Below are 20,195 nucleotides of genomic sequence, written 5' to 3'. Positions count from 1 at the left end.
CCTTTGTCTCCTCGTGCTCCCATCAGAGAGCATAAAAGGCGGTGCAGATTGCCCGCCTCTCCAGTTCCTTTCTGTTGCTCTCAGTCTGAGACTGAACCCTTCTGTGTTCCTAGCCTTTCACCATTGCTGCTTGATCTTCAGTTCTGTAAATAAATTGTTAAATAGTTTATTGGGTATTTTAGGTTTAGCTAGTTCAGTAGTAGTTAAATAGTTTGGACTTGGGGGGGGGGGTTCCACTCCTTAGTTCCCCCTCTGTTCAGGCTTGTATTATGTCGCTTAAAGTTCCAGGTTTAAAAACCCAGCCTGGCCTGAGCCCAGGTCTTCCTGGTGAGCGACCAGCACAAGCGCCACCTGTACTGCCTTGGGGAAGCACACATCCCCTCAAGGTGTGACACCTGCAGTGCCTTTCCTCTGAGTACCGGGCAGTCTCGGAAATTCAGACCCCACAGACATTATGAGACTCTGAGGCCCCATTCAGACCCTGGGGCCTCCCATTCCCCATCTGCCTGATCTGGGCCTCTGAGAAGTGCCCCTCTGACACCAGCATCCTCCAGCTCAGAATCTTGCAGCAGGCCCAAGGACTTCACTAAACAGGGGCATGAAGAAGGTGGGGTTAAATCACCCCACAAACTCTTGAAAAAGAGGTCTACCTCTTCCCTTCCTCTAGAACTGCCTGGGACTCTGTGCCCAGAATGGGTGCATCTGGATCTCACAGGGAGCAGAGACCGAAATTGTTGGTACTAAGAGGTACCAGTGCTGTCATGAAACCATAAACTGAATGGGTGGGACCAACCCTGACATCACACAGAGACAGAAGAGGCCATACTCTCTCTGCATTGGTGGCACTGTTCTGGCAGAAGTCCACCATTTCCATGACACAACTGGTGTATTCGATCAAACTCAAGACACCTGCCAGTGCTCCTCTGGTGAGATCATGATACGCTTTCCTTAAGGAACTGGCAGTTTACACTGACACAGAATCTCCGATTCTCTCAGTCCCAATTCTGCTGAGAGATATCCCAAAACTGTCAACTTCACATTTGCCAGTCCTGAGCTCCAGCCAAGAGGTGGAGGCTCCGGCAGCATTGTTGTGTTATTCGCTAACTCCTATCCATTGGTCAGGGTACACGGTATCATCAGCTCTGCCACTAGAACCTGACAACTCCTCCTCATCGGGCCAAAATGACCCAGCATCAGCTCTTAGCCAGTTAGTGAGGGTGCAAAGGCACCTGGCTGGCTTTAGAAGACCCATCAGGGCTGACAGTGATTGCTCTGATGAACTGTACTGTTGGCCAAGGAGCCAACGGTAACTGTCATGAGGTCCTCTCCATACCCTTATGATCCTGTCCACTAACCTTATTAGGCCCCTGGAATCTGTACTTTTGGGCACCGGAATACAAGGACCCTGGACATTGCTCCCAACAATGGTCATCTTCCAGAGAGGAACCACAGTCTCCACAGAAGTGCTTTGATCAAGGAGGAACAGACAGTTCTGCCAGAGCTGCCAGTGGTGGTTACTTTGGCCTCCACAGACAAAGCAGTGACACTAGCCTCTCCATCGCTACGAACGATTATAGACAGTACCAGGACCTCCTGTGTAAGATTGCTGAATCTCTTCAGATCCCAATAGAGAAGGTTCAGGATCTTATCACAAACTTCTTTTACAGGCTACAGCTCCCTCTAGGGTGGTGCTTCCCATCAATGAGGCCTTTCTGCATCCCAGTGAGCAGTTTGGCACACACCTATCACTTGTGCCCTGACCCTAAAGAGGGCTGAGAAGAAATACTTCATTCCCCCCAAAGTAGCAGGGTATTTGTTTTCCCACCCTAATCCCAGCTTCCTTGGTGGTACAGGGAGTCATAAGAACGGCCGTACTGGGTCAGACCAAAGGTCCATCTAGCCCAGTATCTTGTCTACCAACAGTGGCCAATGCCAGGTGCCCCAGAGGGAGTGAACCTAACAGGTAATGATCAAGTGATCTCTCTCCTGCCATCCATCTCCACCCTCTGACAAACAGAGTCTAGGGACACCATTCCTTACCCATCCTGGCTAATAGCCATTAATGGAGTTAACCTCCATGAATTTATCCAGTTCTCTTTTAAATGCTGTTATAGCCTTCACAACCTCCTCAGGTAAGGAGTTCCACAAGTTGACTGTGCGCTGTGTGAAGAAGAACTTCCTTTTATTTGTTTTAAACCTGCTGCTCATTAATTTCATTTGATGGCACCTAGTTCTTGTATTATGGGAATAAGTAAATAACTTTTCCTTATCTACTTTCTGCACATCACTCATGATTTTATATACCTCTATCATATCCCCCCTTAGTCTCCTCTTTTCCAAGCTGAAAAGTCCTAGCCTCTTTAATCTCTCCTCATATGGGACCCGTTCCAAACCTTAATCATTTTAGTTGCCCTTCTCTGAACCTTTTCTAGTGCCAGTATATCTTTTTTGAGATGAGGAGACCACATCTGTACGCAGTATTCAAGATGTGAGCGTTCCATCGATTTATATAAGGGCAATAATATATTCTCCATCTTATTCTCTATCCCCTTTTTAATGATTCCTAACATCCTGTTTGCTCTTTTGACCGCCTCTGCACACTGCATGGATGTCTTCAGAGAACTATCCACGATGACTCCAAGATCTTTTTCCTGATTTGTTGTAGCTAAATTAGCCCCCATCATATTGTATGTATAGTCGTGGAGCGAAGCAGGCTGCACCAACCCTGGTCTACCCCTTCAAACAAAGAGGAAAACAGACTTGATTTCTTTGGCAGAAAGAATTTTTCATTGGCTAGCCTGCTATTCCCCATAGCAAATGACCAGGCATTGATGCCCAAGCATGACTTCAGGAATTACAACAAGTGCTCAGAATTTGCTAATGACTTGCCACAGGAATGTAGGCCCCAATTCCAGGCCATCCTGGATGATGGAAAACTGGTAGCAAGATCATCCCTCTAAGTGTCTCTGGATGCAGTGGACTGGCATCACATTCTGTGGCCACCTTTGTGGTTATGAGATGGGTTCATGGCTGCCGTCCTCTGGGTTCCCCAAGGAGGTTCAAGTAATGGCAGATGATCTCCCCTTCGGGGGTAACCACCGTTTTAAAGAAAAGACAAATGAGTCACTACACACTCTCAAGGACTCTCTTGTTACCCTCTGCTCTTTGGGAATATATAACCCAGAACCCCATAGGAATCATTCCAGGCTGGTTACTCCTAGATATCTCCCACTACCTCAGTCCTTTTCCACCAAATGACCTACGAGCCCCCTAGAAAATGAGCTAGGGTCAGTTTGACGGAGACACCGCACCACTGTCCTATCCTCTTCAGCCCATCTGCCTACCAAGAAGGCTTTTTTTTTTTTTTTTCGGTAGGATGATCAAAAGCCATCAACCAGTGTCTGTATCATCTGTTACCCCCCACTTCCTTTGGGGGCCACCTGGTCTGTTTCTCCCAGTGTGGCACCTTATCACATTGGACAAATGGATCTTGGACATCATCTCAACTAGCTACATGGTAGGGTTCCTGTCTGCTCACCTCCCTCCCCATCTCTTTTTAGGGAATCTTCTCACAAGAAGATTCTCAAACAGGAGACCGACTCCTTACTCCAGCTGGGGGCAATAGAGCCTATGTCCCCACCTCACAAAAGGGAAATGCTTTTTATTCAAGATGCTTCCTCACCCCCAAAAAGAACGTGGGCTGGAGACCCATCTTGGACCTCAGACAGCTGAATGACTTTATATGTCCCCTTCAGCCTCTCAACAGCCCCAAAGATTTTACAAACGTACTCTCTGTGGTGGCTGCATACCTCTGCAGTCAAGGAAGCCCAATATTTTCTTAGCTAGAGATTTGACAATTACCTAGATAGTTGTATCGGGAAGTGCAAGCAGCAGTCAGCTCCTTGCTCAAATTATTTCAGGCTGTGGGACTTCAGGTAAATTCAGAAGAATCCACTTTAATACCCTCCTACCTCACAGGTTATAGAGTTTATTGGAGCAAGCCTGAACTCAGTCATGGTCAGGGCCTACTTCCTCAAAACCAATTCCTTGCAATGAGGGACCTTATTGCCCAGCTCCGTTTCAGCCCTCAGATGATTATCCAGTCCTGCTGATCCCACTAGGCTATATGGACGCATTCATTTTTGTCACCCCCTTTGCAAGGCTGCACCTATGGTGCATCCAGGTCTGGCTGAGGACATTTTATGCTCCCAAGAGGGACTCCTTGGACAAGAAGGTCTTGCTACCCTGCAATGTGCTGACGTTGCTAACCTGGTGGGAGACCAGGGACAAAGTATGTGTTGGTGTCCCCTTCATTCCCACACCATCTACAAAGACACACAGTAAGGAATGCCTTCTTACTGGGATGGGGAGCACAATTAGACAACCAGACAGCTTAGGGTTCCTGGGCCCCACAGGAATCCAGGCTGCAAATCAATTTTCTTGGACTTTGGGCAGTATGCAAAGCGTGCAAAACATTCCTACCCCTTATTCAGTCCACACATGTGCAGATCAGATTAGAGATCCTGACAATTATCTGTTACATAAACAGAGTGGAGTGAGATCCACCCTACTCTGCAGAGAATTGTTCTAGCACTGGAATTGGTATGTCTGGCATCAGATTACCCTCTCAGCAGTACATATGACAGAACTTCCTAGTGGACAGCTTCAGCAGGCATTTCCACAGAGTTCACAAGTGGGAATTCTACCTATTCGTAGAGCCATACATCTTTCATCAATGGGGTGTCCATCCTGGGACCTTTTTGCAACTCACAACAACAAGAAGTGCCTGACACATTGCTCAAGAGCTGTCCAGAACCTCAACTCCAGAGGGCACACCTTCCTGGTGCAGTAGTCAGACCCACTGATGTGTACATTTCTTCCTCCTCCCCCTTGTCCCTCACTCCCCCCGCTACCCTGTGTCCTCAGGGAAATCAACCTGGACAGGGCAGCAGTGATCTAGATAGCTCCCTGGTGGCTGAGACAATATTGGTTCACCACCATCCTGCAGTTGGCCTCTGGCCCATTCATTCACCTACAACCATTCCCAGTTCTACTGTCTTGAACGAGGGCAGGGCTAAATTCCCTATCCCAGCTTCCCTCCATCTGGCGACGTGATGGACAATGATGGTAGAGAAAGCCTGCTAAGAGGATATGCAGTCCATCCTTAACAATAGCAGGAGAGACTCTACAAGAAAATGCTATGACACCAAGTGGAAGTGTTTCTCCCTGTGGAGTCAGCAGTGCCACTTATCTTCTGAGGAATTGGAAATCCCTCCTATTCTGGAAAACCTTTTCTTGTTGAAGACATCTGGTCTGTCTATCAATTTCCTAGGGGTACATTTGGCAGCTATTAATGCCTTCTAGCCTGTGATGGAGAGCTGCACAGTGTTTACACATCTCACTACCATTAAGTTCCTAAAAGGTATCATAAGGACATACTCTCCAGTTTCTAAACCCTTGTCTTAACTGACTGTTTAGTCTCGTGGTCAATAACAGCATCAGTTTGTGAAGTGTTTTCTCCTTGTGTGTCGGCCGACACAAATGAAGTAAGAGCAAAGTTGTCAGACGGTTACGATTCCTTCAGAAGATTTTGCCTTCATCTGTAATCATGGACTATGAGCGAGGTGACGCTTCTTTGATCACTGTAGCTTTGACTGGCCAGTGCCCATCTTGCCAAAATCTTACCCAGTCTTTGTTTTTCAACCGTGGAAGGGATCTTGCTCCTTTTATTGTATTATTTTGTCTGATTGTACTTTCCTACGTTTTTCCTCACTATTACGGTGTCCTTAGTCATCATTTCTTTTTGTCCCATATCTGTTGTACTTATAGCTTTATTTACTTAAAGTTTCTAGAGGCTTTTCACTTTCCATTTTTGACATAAGAACAACCAACTTGCCTAAAGGGGATTGTTTAATCACTTTTACTAAGATAGCTTTCTAGTATTGTACAGTATTAATTTTCCTTCCACCAAATTATCAAGCTCTAAATACATAGCCAAGTGGCATAGCCTCTTTCATGTCTACAATATCCCCAAAGGCTATATAGAGATAAATAATTCAGTTGTAAAATTAATATTAGCAGAAAGAGAGAGAAAATAATTATTATAGAGAATGGAAACCGATATATTTTCAGGTGAGCTATGAGACGAGCCAGAGAGTCCATGAGCTCGGCATGGCTGCAGAATTCACCCCGTGCCTCACAATTGTGCTGTAGAATCAGAAATTTAATTTAAAAGTTATTTACCATTATGGTTGCAAAGATAACTTCAAAAATGTGAATTTAAGACTTGTCTGCACTGCCCTGAAGTTCAGACCACAGTGGTGTAAATAGCAGTGTGCCTGGAAGCGCTGCACTGTAATTCCTCTGTGTGGGCACAAACTAAACATTTCCTAGTTTGAGTCAATGTAGTCCAGCACGTCCCTGCAGCCCACAGCTTCCCGCAGCTCTCATTGGCCGGGAACAGCGAACTGCGGCCACTGGGAGCTGCAGGAGGCAGTGCCTGCGGACAGCAATGTAAACAAACTGTCTTGCGGCCTGCCAGCGGATTACCCTGGCGGGCCGCAGGTTGCCCATCACGGGTGTAGACATAGCCTTAGTTTAGCTGATGCATTGTCTTCTGCCTAAATCTACAGTATAAAACAATAGCTCTGAGGTCTGCGAACTACCTCCATCCTCACAGTAAATTGCTTAATCTGAAATTTAAAGATGATTGTTTAAATGTTAACACGGTTAACTGTTTCACTGCTGCTCACTTACAAGAAACATCCAACTAATTTGTTTATCCCACAGTCACTAACTGCCTCTCTTGCCTCCCCAATTGTCAGAAGACCCAACTGCTCCCTACCAAGTTGCTAAAAGCTTTAGTTTTCCCTTAAACAACTTCAGTGATGGAATTACTATTTTTCAACACAAAAATATTGGCTCAATTGATAGTGTGGGAACAGTGTAAAATAAATTGAATATAATATAATTAATATAAAATTAATAACACTGTGACTACATACTGATTGCGTCACTAATTTTCATATTTAATTAATTAAAACCCTCAACTTTGAAACATTTAAACAAAACAGTTACCAAATTTCTAGTGTGTTGTAACACAATGCCACAAAATCCAGGAATCTTCTCACAAAACTTAAGGTCACCTTGCTGCAGGCTACGTAGGACCTTGTCCATGAGACAGAAAGTTACAAGAGGGCTGTTCCACATGTCGGAAGTTGCAGAGAAATAGGCTTTCATATAAATACTGTTGAGATTAGCAAGGAAGGAGATGTGGGATAGATGAGCAGATAGGAAGGGGAAGAAAGTAGTGGGCGATCAGGTGTGATGTGTAGCTTCTTGAGGATCGAGTTCTATGATTCTGCATCTTTGTACATGTGCACAGGTCGACAGCAGTATTCTGCATATTCAGCATTCTGGAGCCTGCAGGACTGAGATTTTGGGAGACCAAAGAGAAAAGATTTACAGTACTCAAGGAAATGATGGTATTGTTGACAATTTCAGAGAAAGTAGACTTGAGAAAGTTATTTATACAGACAGTGTTGCAGAAGAGATAACAGACAGATTTACAGATACTGAAAATGAGAGCGGAAGAGATTTCATGGGCGAGCACGATATCAAGATTACAGAGAGTTGAGTTCAACAGGAAACCTGAGTTAAACAGAGGAAGAAGAGATGGAGTTGTGTTTGTGGATGCTCTTCTTGTCCAGCAAAGGTGCTTATGTCCTGAAATGTAAAGCTGAAGAAAACTGAAGTAAATTTACTTGGTTTTGACAGGTCTTGAGAATGTTTAAGAAGGAGTTAAAAATCGTGTCAAAAGATATATACTCATATAACTGAACATAATCATGTGAAGGGGGTAGTTTATGGGTAAAGTAGACATTTGTATTTGATAGACTCCTATTTAGAGAGCTTTTAAATTACAGATCTTTTACTTGAGATATGGTGAATAATGATTTTTTGTTTGTTGAAGTGTTTTTAGAGTTCCATGTCATTGCAGCTTATCTGCATTAAGTATCTGTATTAAAAATCCATACTATCAATTTCTTTTGTCTCAAATAAAATCTAGTTTACATTTTGTGCAGAATCTCAGTTTAAAAACAAACTTTTGAATGAAAAGGTCTCAAAAAAATCTGAAACTAGAAACTTCCTATTTTTAATGTGATAATTTTCAGATATTGTTTAAAGATTAATTGCTCCTGCACTGTGACTTTGTGAAGTATACCCTAGAAGAAAGTTTTTTGTGGAGATACTAACCTTTTCTAATGAAAATGCTAACTTAACCTTTACTATTCTAGCACAAATACGATACAATATATATGTTGTGATGCTTGTACTGTATCCCAGTGACAAGATTTCATCTGTACATTTCAGTTTAATATGCAATTTTTATGAGACTGAACAGAAGAATGGAAAGTTTTGAACGCTCCCTGCTCTTGAAGACATTGTGAAATAGGCCATATTTTATTAGCACAAAGATATGAAGAAATCCCACACACTTATCAGTTTGAAAGTTAAACCTGGTCCACAATATTTTTAAATATACATAAGCAATTTATTTGAAGGAGAAAACAGCTGTCAGAGGCCAGGGTGCACTAATGGCTGTATTTTTTTTTATTTAAATGGAAGGAAAAATATTGGTTATATTTTCATCCTTTTGAAATTCAGGCCTGAATAGTTTCTTAATTATCACAAGAGTTTAAGAAAGATCAAATAATCTTTTGTTATCGACTCTTCCTTTTTATTTTGGGGTGAGTGTGTAAGAGAGGGGAGGGAATTGTCCTTTGGGGCCATATAAAAAGATTGTTCTGGCAAGTCAGTTTTCCTTAATTATTACTAGGTGTGGGGGCAGAGCATGAAAGAATCACACAGTAAATAATATGAATTTAAAAGGAGGCAGCCTGAGTCAGGCTTGGCTTATTTAGTCTAGACAGGACTTTTTCATGCCAAATGTTGCTGCTTTCATTTCTGCCTGCCAAATCTGTTTGATAAAGGCAGTCCAGGAATGCTATATATCAGAGTAAGAAAACTTTCTTTTGCATGCAGGTTACTTAGTGACATTGAGGTTTATTCCTCTCTTGATGTGCTTTCATAACCTCATTAATATTTGTGATATTGTATGGATGCATTGAAAGGAGAGGTGGCACAATGAGATATCTGTTCATGTGGCTCATGTACACTTTAGCCAAGGAGATCTTATTAATCAAATGTATTTAAGTTAATATCCATTTTGACAATTTATTTACAGTCTCACTTGCACATATATTGCAGCGATATAAATCTATGTGAAATGAAATCTTATTTCAAAATCATGCTTGATTTATGCACTTCTTAATTTTAATCTTGCAAAATAGCATGTATTATAATAGCATTAGTATTATTTAACGTTTACATTGCAGTAATGCTCAGAGGCCCCACTGAGCTATGTTCTGTCCAGACTCATAGTAATAGACAGTCCCCGTCCCAAGGAACTTGCAGTCAGAGAAGACAACCAACTTTTTAAAGTTGGGAGCAGGGAGAGTAGGAAACAGCAAGATGTATGCAATTTTTGTATACATTTGTGCTGTTTATAAATAATTAAAAGAAGAATCAGTTATCTTCAGCGGTCACTCAACTTGTCTATCACTAATTGGTTGATTCTTATAGGTGTCATGGTACATTAGCTTTGAGGAAGGTTTTATTTAGAGGCAGTAAACAAATGAGACTTCAGAGTTTGTGACTAGGAAGACTGAGTAAGAGGGTGTCAAAAGAGGTGAGGAGAAGGGGAGAGGAGAAAGGTCATAAAATATGTTGTTCGAGTACGTGTCAGTGTGGATCCTACTGTTCGGTGCGCATGCACCTCATGCACACAAGATTGGATTTTTTTTGAATTGCAGTGTCCATTGTGGCTGTGCATGCACCTTCCACCACCTAATGCTCACATAAAGTATGGAGCAGCTGCTACCCTGCCTCAGTTTCCTCTTCCCACGGCTGGCAGCAAGACTTAACCCAGCGAGTGTTGAACCTGCTATTTCTACTGAGCTCAAACTCATCCTTTTTCAAGTAGTTTAGTGAAGAAAACCTATCTTCACCTTCCTTATTCTTTCTTTTCTTAATTTGAACATTCCAAAAGAAAAGACACGACAACCCTCTTTCAGTGGGGCAGGATGCCTGGTGCCTACTGCCAGGACAGTCTTTAAACTTTTTTAGTGTATAAAAAGTGACTGAATCACAATGGACTCATCCCCCCTGGGCGACCAGCATAGTTGATACCTACTCTGCCTGGGGGAGTGTCTCATCCCAGATAAGTATTTGGTGTGTAAATCCTTCTCCTCAAGGACTTGCAAGTGAGGGGATGCACTTGTCTAGAAGAGATCCTTCAGGAGTACAGGGGAAGAGGCTTCTATTCCCAATATTTCTTTATCCCAAAGAAGAAAGGTGTGTGAGGGGAGGTCCTATCTTAGTTTGGAGGAGACTGAACAAATACATATGCCACTTTAGAAAAGGAATCCATCATTTCACCTCTGCAGGCTTAAGACTGGTTCATGGCTCTTGACTAGTGAGATGCATACCTCCACATAACCAATCATTTGGCCCACTGGAAGCACTTGAGTGTTCACAGTGTGGTCAAGGCATTACCACTACAACGTACTTGCACTCAGACTCTCCACACTACTGTTGGTCTTTCTGAAATGCCTAGCAGTGGTGATAGCCCACCTGAGAAGGCAGGGAATTCACATCTGCCCCTACTTAGGTGCCTGCTCCTCATCCCTCTGCCTGGATGCTGTCAAATTCTGCCATCAGAACAGGGTGATCCCTGGTCATCCTTCATCCTTCATCTCCTGTGAGTCAGCAGCAGCCTAGTGGATTTCCTGTGTGGGCAATCAATGACCAATCACAAATGGTTATCGCATGGATCCATTGTAGAATCGAAGTTCCATCATTTGTGAGGACAAAGTCAAGTGTCAGAGCTACTGTTCCAGAGGAGGCTTGAATCCAGGACTGTTACCAGATGCTTTCTTAAATTAAATTTTTTAAATTAATGGAGATATCCCATCTCCTAGAACTGGAAGGGACCTTGAAAGGTCATCGAGTCCAGCCCTCTGCCTTCACTAGCAGGACCAAGTACTGATTTTGCCCCAGATCCCTAAGTGGCCCCCTCAAGGACTGAACTCACAACCCTGGGTTTAGCAGGCCAACGCTCAAACCACTGAGCTATCCCTCCATCCAAATGGCTAGAGACTGCTCCCAACACATCCAGGAAATCCTGAATCAGAGAAGGAAAACATCTACCAGAAGGACATACTCATCTGAATGGAAGAGGTTCTTGATATGGGGACATACCAGGTCCAGGCTTTGCTGCTGAAGATCCAAGACTTTTAGTTACACTTAAAACAAGCCAGCATGTTGTTCAGCTCTAATGAGATTCACTTCACAGCAGTCTCATTTTGCCATCCAACTGTACTGTCATGTTTAGTTTCCTCTCTCTTCATGGTATCAAAGTTTCTCAAATGGCTATTGCTCACTTAACCACCTGTTAGAGAACCAACTTCTGGCTGGGACCTCAGTATAGTCCTGCAGCTCAAGGAGTCTCCCTTCAAACCTCTCTGAATGTTCCTTATATGATATAAGCCTTTTAGGAAGTTACAGATGCCACACTCCCTGTACACTGTTTATTCAGTTTTTGGTTTTCTGGTACACACTTCCTGCTGGGGCAGAAACAAGCCAAGGAAAGGGCAGTTGCAGGCTGCAGCTACACAGAGTGGTAGAAAGTTGTTACCTGTTATATTCATAATAAAAGGTTTATCCTGACAGTGATCTGCTTTGTCAGTAAGGGCATGTCTACATTTACAGCACTGTAGTGCTTAGTGTGAAGATGCTACCTCCGCTCCCCATAGCGTAGGTATCCACCTCCCTGAGAGGTGGTAACTATGTTGATGGGAGAAGCCCTCCCAGCAACATAGCACTGTTTACATTGGGGGATTAGGTCAGTATAACTTCACTGCTTGGGGTGTGGATTTTCTACAGCCCTGAGTAATGTACTTATACTGACATAAGTTCATAGTGTAGACCAGGGCTAGGATACTGTGTGTACCAGAAGTGGAAGGCACAGCATGTAGGAAGATCCAGAGAGAGGTAACATTGAAATGGCTGCTACGGAGCCCATGCAACTGCATGTAACTGCCCCACCAGCCCTGAAAATCAGGGGAAATGCTGAATACAGTGATTTGAACTGGATATGAAGGCCATAGGGGCAAATAAACTGGAGGATGAGCAAAAGATTGCTCTTCTCTTAATGGTGAGAGGTACAGAATCCCTAAATGTACACAATGCATTCCACACAGAGGTGGTGGGGAAAGAGAGGAAAGCTTTGCAGAAATAATGAAAATGTTTTGAGGATCATGGTGTTCCTAGTAAAATGTTACCTGAGAGAGAGAGCTGTTCCGGATGAGAACACAATGAAAGAAAAGCAACAGAGGAGTTTGTTACAGACTTAAAACTAAAAAGTCAGTTGTGTGAATATCGAATATTAAAACTCTCTGATTAAAGACCAGATTGTCCTAGGGTATAACAATAAAAGTGTCTGTGAATGGTTACTAAGGGAGATGGATTTGACACTAGAAAGGGCAATATGTATTTTCCAAGCAGCAAAAAAAAAAAAAACAACTAAAAAGCCTAGAGAAAGGCATAGAACATTTGACTGTGAGTATGATAATTTTTCCCTTCCTGGTTTAGCTAACAGAAATTAAATTGGCCAAAGACCAAAACCTAGAAAGCAGGAAACAATTCCAGGAATGTGGCAACCATCATGAGTATAGGAAATTTCCTGCATTCTGGCAAATATGTAGAAATAGTTATAAACCCAACCATTATGCTAATAGGTGAAGAGAAAGCAAAAAAGTGCATGTATTAATTGTAGAAAGGTTTCCTCAAGTGAAGAGCAAGAGCTATTTTTAAGCACAATAACAGAGGAGGCTGAAAATGCAAAAGATGGACTAATTAAAATGTGAACATATGGCACATATAGGATATACAAGATAGACACTGGGGCACAAGTAAACGTAATAACAGAAACTGAAATAGAGAGATGTAAGGAGCACATAAAAGCGGAAGAGGCAAAAGTGTCTGTGAAAGACTATAATGGAGCAACAATTTCAGTATTGGGAGAGTGCACATCAACAGTTAAAGATAAAGGAAATTGATAAAACAAGAGTTTGTGGTGGTACACAGAGGCAAGCAACCAGTCTTGGGTTTACTTGAGGTGCTTAGTCTTGTTAAGAGGATGTATACCAGAGTGAATCAGACAACATAGAACCAGATATGAAAGTATTAATGGCATCTTATGAAGATGTAATCACAGGAAATGGGTGCCTCCCAATAACTTATAAGACTCCAGAAGTATTTCACTGTACAGTGATCCAGATGCTGGACAGTCTAGCAGGTGTGAAAGTGTACATTGATGACATCATAATTTAGGGTAATACTGCCATTGGACATTTGGGGGAGACAAGGTGGGTTAGGTAACTTCTTTTATTGGACCAACTTCTTACAAGCTCTGTTCAGTTCAAAAGCTTGTCTCTTTCACCAGCAGAAGTTGGTCCAATAAAAGATATTACCTCACCCACCTTCTCTCACTAATATCCTGGGTCCAGCATGGCTACAACAACACTGCAAACATTGAACATCTGGGATGACTGAAGAGAGATTGCAAGAGGTAATAACCTTAAAATGAAAAGGTCAAACATCAGTTTCAAAATAACATAGTTGACATAAAGAATGACCTCCAAAGTACTCTTACCTGATGAATCAGAGAGTCGTGCAAAACTGAACATGTGGAGACCAAAAGGGAATTCAAAGGCTGTAGGCATGTTGAATTGTGTCAGCAAATTCATACCTAATTATACAGTTCTCACAACTCACCTAAGACAGCTGCTTCACAAGGGCATCGAATGGGCCTGGATGCCAAATCTTGAAAGAGAGTTCAGTAATTTTAAGGACATTCTGTCATTAGCTCCAGTGCTGCAAGTTTTGAGCCATTGAAAGACATCAAACTTTCCACAGCTGCCTTCAACGAAGCGTTGGGAACAGTACTATTACAGTGTCATGGAACTGATTAGCTGTCAGTATCATATGCATGTAGGGCTGTGACAGCCACAGAGAAGATGTATACACTAATTGTAAAAGTGACAATAAGTCTGGGATATGGGTGTACAAGATTTCACAACTTTCTCTCTGGTTGTAGCTTCAATGCAGAAACTGATCACAAACCACCAATTGCAATACAGAAAAAGGGATGTGGAGAAGCAGCACCAAGGATGCAGTAACTACTTTTATAAATACAGAAGTATGATGTCAGCCTGGAGTTCCTACCTGGATGCCACTTAGTAATGGTAGACACACCCTCAAGAGCATGTGCTCCATCTAACAATACACAACCTGATATCTGGATCAATCAGTGAACCTGTGAATATGATAAAAGTGTCACGCTGTATCTCCAGTCATATGACCTGAATTGGAGACAGAAGCAGCTAAAGATGAAATGCTGCAAGCAGTGATACAAGTGATAAGTAAAGGTGGAGACAAAATCAACTTCCTGTTCCCACTATAACAATGAGCTGTCAGTGATCTCAGGAGTCCTCTTGAAGGGGACCCAGATTGTGGTTCCCACAGGGATGTGAAGGAAAACATTGGAACGAATACATGAAGGGGACCTAGGAATGATCAAATAAAAAAAGGAGAGCCAGAGAAGTTGTATTCTGGCCACAGATAAATATTGACATTGAAGAAATGGCGAGCAGGTTGGAATGTCAGAAATACAGAGATTCTCAGCAGAAAGAACTAGTGATATTGCATCAAAATCTTGCAGCTCCATGCGAAAAAGTAGGAATTGACATATTTAACCTGGAAGACATAATCACCTGGTTATAATGGACCTACTTGAGCACTTTCCCAGAAATAGTCATGCTTGAAGATACCACAGCAGCAACAGTTGCAGGCACATTAAATCTGTATTTGCATGTCATGGAATTTCAAAAACAGTAATAATGGACAACAGACCACAGTTCAAAAATAGGGAATTTCTGGACTTTGCTAAAATGTACAACATTCATCATAAGACATCTAGTCCCAGATATCTTCAGGCCAATGGATTAACTGAATGTGGAGTATGTATAGTGAAGAACTTGCTCAAAAAAGCATTGGCTACAAGACAAAGATCCATCTTTAGCACTACTCAATTTATAGAGCTTCATCCGCTGAACTTTACAACAGATGTATAAATACTTGAGTACCAGATATGGGACAAAAAGAAAAGATGAGTAATAGTGAGGAAATGAGTGGGAAAGTACAGTCAATAAGGGAGCAAGATCCCTTGCACAGTTAAAAAACAAAGACTTGGTGAGAATTTGGAAAGATGGGCACTGGTCAGTCAAAGCTACAGTGATCAAAGAAGCGTACCTCTCTCATACTCAGGCAAAATCTTCTGAAGGGATTGTAACTATTTGACAACTTGAGAGAAACAAATGAAGTGAAAACAGACATACAAGGTGAAAACACTTCATCAGAGGCAGGAAGAAAGCCAAGTAGCAGCCTGTAAGCATGGTGTGACCCTGGTGAAGCCTAGAGTAAGATTCTGGCTCTGGTGCTAGCTAAAGTGGCTTGGGGCTATAAGCAAAGAAGTTATCCCGTTTTTTGGTTCCTGCTGCCTTCAGAGAAGCAGGTCTTTGTACATTCCTTGCAAATAAACAAGATTGCATCAAAGAATTTACCAGACTTCATCATCAATTTCTACTCCCAATTGGGACATCCCTAGGGCCCTGAACTTTGACTAGCTGCTCAGGTCAAAAAAGGGGTAATAATAATTATAATAAAAATACCTCCTTTAAAACACACTTAAATGATAAAGATTTTCACTGTTAATCCATATTAAAAAGGAGGGCTCACTGAATACATTTCTTTAAAAATTCTTTCATTTTGCCAGTGGACTAGTCACCCTGGGCCAAATTTAGACATGGTTTAAGTAGAGAGGTCCATCAAAGAGGATAAAAATGTGTAAAGTGATTGTAAACCTAAATGCTTTAGCTCATAAGTCAACCACTAACTGACCAAGGAAGAAACTTCCCTAATGATCAACTTATTTCATTATTTCTTGTATCTTCAGCTGAAGTACTTGGTACCAGCCATTGTAGGAAACAAGAGAATGGCCTAGATGCATTGCTACTTGTCTGATCCAATCCGGAAATTCCTATGTTCTAACAAAATTGAGTTCTGACTTGGACTTCTGAGGAGAGATCCCCCCCTCACCTATATATATTTTTTTGGTAATCTGTTAAATGATGTCAGTACTTAGTAGGAATATCATAAGACAATCTCTGCAAGTTTAATAGATCCCCTTTGTATGATGAGCTATGGACTGACAAGGCCAGGAGAATGCTAGAGGCATGACCAGGTAGAATGAATTGAAACTCAGTTGCTATGTTTCAAAGCCAAAGACTTTTATCCAATAAGTTTTCCAAACTTTATTTTGAGACCTTAAAATGAGTACAGATGCATTATCAATAGTTTCCCGTGTGTGTGTGTGTGTGTTTGCTTCCATGGTTAATTTATTAATTTCACCTCTTTGTTTCCCTTAAACAGAATGATTCCCCTTTCATCTCAGACTTTGATGATGAATCTTCATCATGGCCAGACACAAGAATATGTGATCAAACCCAAATATTATCCCGCAAAGAAAGTGATTTCTGCAGAACAATCCGCTGAGGATTCATTGCCTCTAAGAATGGGCCAGGATCAACTTGCATCACCTTTCCGTTGTGAGTAAAACTGTAAACAAATAGCATAGAGAAAACAGTTTCAAATCTTGGAAATATTTTGTATGATGTCTGGATGGCTCTAACATGTCAAAACAGATAAGTCAAAATAATAAAAAACAAGATAATTTTCATACAAACAAGATGGTCAACATTTAGTATGGTTTCCTGTTTATAAAAAAAATTGAACCTGACTCACCTTTAGAATTATGTAATGCTATTTCCACATCATGGCTTCTTTTCAGATAAAAAATGCTCTGTGAACTCTACTAGATTTAGATATAACAGAGAGTATAGCCAATATAAACTAACAGATCCCGTCCTCCAATCTTATATCCAGAACACACTTCTTGAGAAGCTGCCATTCTGATCAGTGACTTTTTTTAATGTTTAATTTATTATGTGTTTATGTACTTTTGCACAGTAAGGAGATTCTTTTAGTTCGTATTTGTAAAGAATGATTGTATAGGTGCCCAGCTTGTTGCCTTGGCTCATGTCCCATCATGTGGACAGCTCAAGGACAAGCTCTGTCTTAAAGGGTGGAGAATATGATGAATTATGAGTTAGGCATTACAAAGTGACTGCTGGCTTGATCCGAAGAAATGTTCTGCGCGTTAAAAGGCCATGCAGTCAATTTGAGGAAGTAAGGTGCTTATCTTCTATTCCCAACAAACTTTTTCTGCCTAAACTTGATTTCATTATATGTTAATGGTTATGTATTGTGGTAGAGAGAAACAATTTCTGCTGTGAATTTAGAAAGAAGGAGCTTCACACTAGTGAGAGTAGTTAAAAAGCTGTGAATATAGCTTCCATATGCAGTTCTCTGTTTATTTCACTACTCTCTAAATCCATTTTAGTTTGTTTAGATATTTATATTCAGATGCAAAACAGAAAGCGTATCCACAGTTTTGGATGCACTGACAATTAATTAAAATCTCAAGCCACACGAGTAACCACCCAGCAACATAATAAACAACGTTGAAATTAACATAACCAGATAATAATTCAAAGCAACAAAATAAACTACCCACAGAACCCATACCCTAACCTTTTCTCATATGATAGTCAGTCAGATTGGCAATATCAAGTGATTGTTCCTAGAGCAAAGGCTGAACTTCAAGGCAGTTGGCAATCTGCCCTCTCTGATAGAGCTGTTAATAATCTCCAGCAATAATGGACCCAGTCTTTCCTTGCTGGTCTTTCCCAATATGGAAGGAACTCAGAGTAGCACCAAACGAATCTTAGATTTTTCAGATGCTGTGATGTGTAGGAAAATAACTGTTTATTTGACTCCTTTGCAGCCACAGCATAAAAATATCAAAATTATTCTGCAATGGCTACACGAATGCTCTGCGTTTGTATCTCTGTAAATGGCTAATAGATAAGGTGCTAGTAGATGGCACTCAAGAATATGGAGCATAATTACTGGATTTTAGAGGACCAGTACAACTTTTTGTTGTGCTCTGCAAATGACTTCGTCTGTGCAGCGCTTTACATCTCCTCTTAATATCAACTGGCAACCCTAGCAAATAGCAAATCCCCTGCCAATACTCTAGCTGTCTTCCCTCTCACTTCATTTGTTGCAGGTCTTCCATAAAGTAGAGTGACCTGTGAGAACAGTGCTAGAAAAGAGGATGCCTAATAGCCACCTCAAAAGAGTATTATAAAGGCCTATCAAATCTCTGAGTGTGGCCTATTTGAGGAACAACATTCTCTCTGAGAGGCCACTGGAAACCCTCTGGTTCTATTAACTTCTGGAGCCTGATAATTAAAAGAGGTTTCATGGCCTGACAAGACAGGTCATGAAGTAATTATAATTTCCAATTGCCTATTCTCCAATTCCAGCACCAGATCCAGAATGTGACCAACTGTATGAGTTGTGGATTTAGTTTGGCTTCTAATTTCTAGAGGCATTACAGTGGATTCTGAGCTCAGAAAACTGCTGCGTCTTTCAAAATGTGATATTTTAATACAAAATAAATGACTGCTGCAATTTAGTTAAGTAGCTATGTTTCATAAGAGTTCTGCTTAATTAAACCACTAGGAGGAGTAATGATGGCAATATGGTAGAATTCAATTGAGCAAGAAAGGAAAGGTGAGGTCTGATTAGTAACTATAAAAATACCCAAGCTTTTCTCTCAACCTAAATTTTAAAAATCTACTGGTAGATAGGGGTTTTCTTTTAAATCCTATCTATCTTTAAATAACTTTTGAAAAAGATAAGATAAAATAATAGCCAGATAAATATGTTCTGGGGCTAACCAAGAATTCAGAGATAACAATAAATAGAGTGCCAAACAAATGATGCTGTGAGTTAAAACTAATTCTCATAATTTCTGCATTCAGTTTTAAAGCATAGACGCCTGCTGCTTTGGTTGAAAGCCAATAAATGCGGAAGGGTAGGGTAAATCTTTGGCTGTGATTTAGTCTATTGATTACTTATCTCCTTCTTATGTGGTATAAATTGTTCTTTCCAAGTTAGAGTTTGACACCAGGAAGCAGGTCTACTTTTGATCTTGATAAATTCTACTGCCAGGTTACAGGTTCACCCAGGAATTGTTTGACATTCTGGCTGAACTGCATCCAGCACTAACCGTGTCTGCTCCACCAGCTTGTACCATGTAAATTTTGTTAAATAATTTCATGATATTTAAGCTTCTGTTTCTTTTCTGAAATCTTACATTGGAAACTTCTGCTGATAATAGTATAAAACAACAAACCATGTAAGATCTTGATAATTGTCAAATCAAAGAATTATGAGAGAAGCCAAACATTTTATTTCATGTGGTAGTTTATTTTAGATTCCATTTCAGACACATTTTTTGGCTCAAAATATTTTTTCCTTTTACACCTTGCATCACTGATTGAAAGAAAATGACAGTTGTTTTACTTGCATTTGTTTAGTATAAAAGTGCTTTTCTGAGATTATCCAGTTTTTAAATACACCTCTATCCCAATATAACACGAATTCGGATATAACGCGGTAAAGCAGTGCTCCGGGGAGGTGGGGCTGCGCCCTCCGGTGGATCAAAGCAAGTTCGATATAACGCGGTTTCACCTATAACGCGGTAAGATTTTTTGGCTCCCGAGGACAGCGTTATATCGGGGTAGAGGTGTATTTATTTTCTTTTGTGGCATATTTTAGTCTTTTCATCTTCAGAAGCTAGAATTGCATCAATTTGCAGTAGTTAAAGCCTAAGAACTGCCACATATCTAGCTCACAGACTCTTACATTAAAAGTAAGCAAAATCCACCTGATCCTTATATACAAGAAAGACTTAATTGTTTTAAAATGCCATATTCCTATATTGATTTCTGTTAACTCCTTAGGTAGTTCCATTCCAACATGGTTAACATCTGAGGTTAAGTTCGTATAATATTTTATAAGTCCTAAGTAATTGCAGTATA

The 20,195-nt window shown here is 41.1% G+C and overlaps 1 protein-coding gene across 5 annotated transcripts in view; it reads left to right on the top strand.

Moving 5' to 3' along the window:
* The window catches only part of LTBP1 (latent transforming growth factor beta binding protein 1), a 315,320-nt gene that overhangs the window by 65,983 nt on the left and 229,142 nt on the right, over positions 1-20,195 (top strand). For all 5 annotated transcript variants that reach the window (XM_026649615.2, XM_026649614.2, XM_026649611.2 and 2 more), the window contains exon 4: positions 16,615-16,790. In XM_026649615.2, the coding sequence (XP_026505400.1) occupies positions 16,615-16,790 (176 nt within the window). The remainder of the gene's footprint in view (positions 1-16,614; positions 16,791-20,195) is intronic.

The sequence above is a fragment of the Terrapene carolina genome, unplaced genomic scaffold (assembly GCF_002925995.2).
Source record: "Terrapene carolina triunguis isolate 2854851 unplaced genomic scaffold, T_m_triunguis-2.0 Scaffold85, whole genome shotgun sequence".
Classification (NCBI taxonomy): domain Eukaryota; kingdom Metazoa; phylum Chordata; order Testudines; family Emydidae; genus Terrapene; species Terrapene triunguis.
This window is presented reverse-complemented; position numbering and strand designations above follow the sequence as displayed.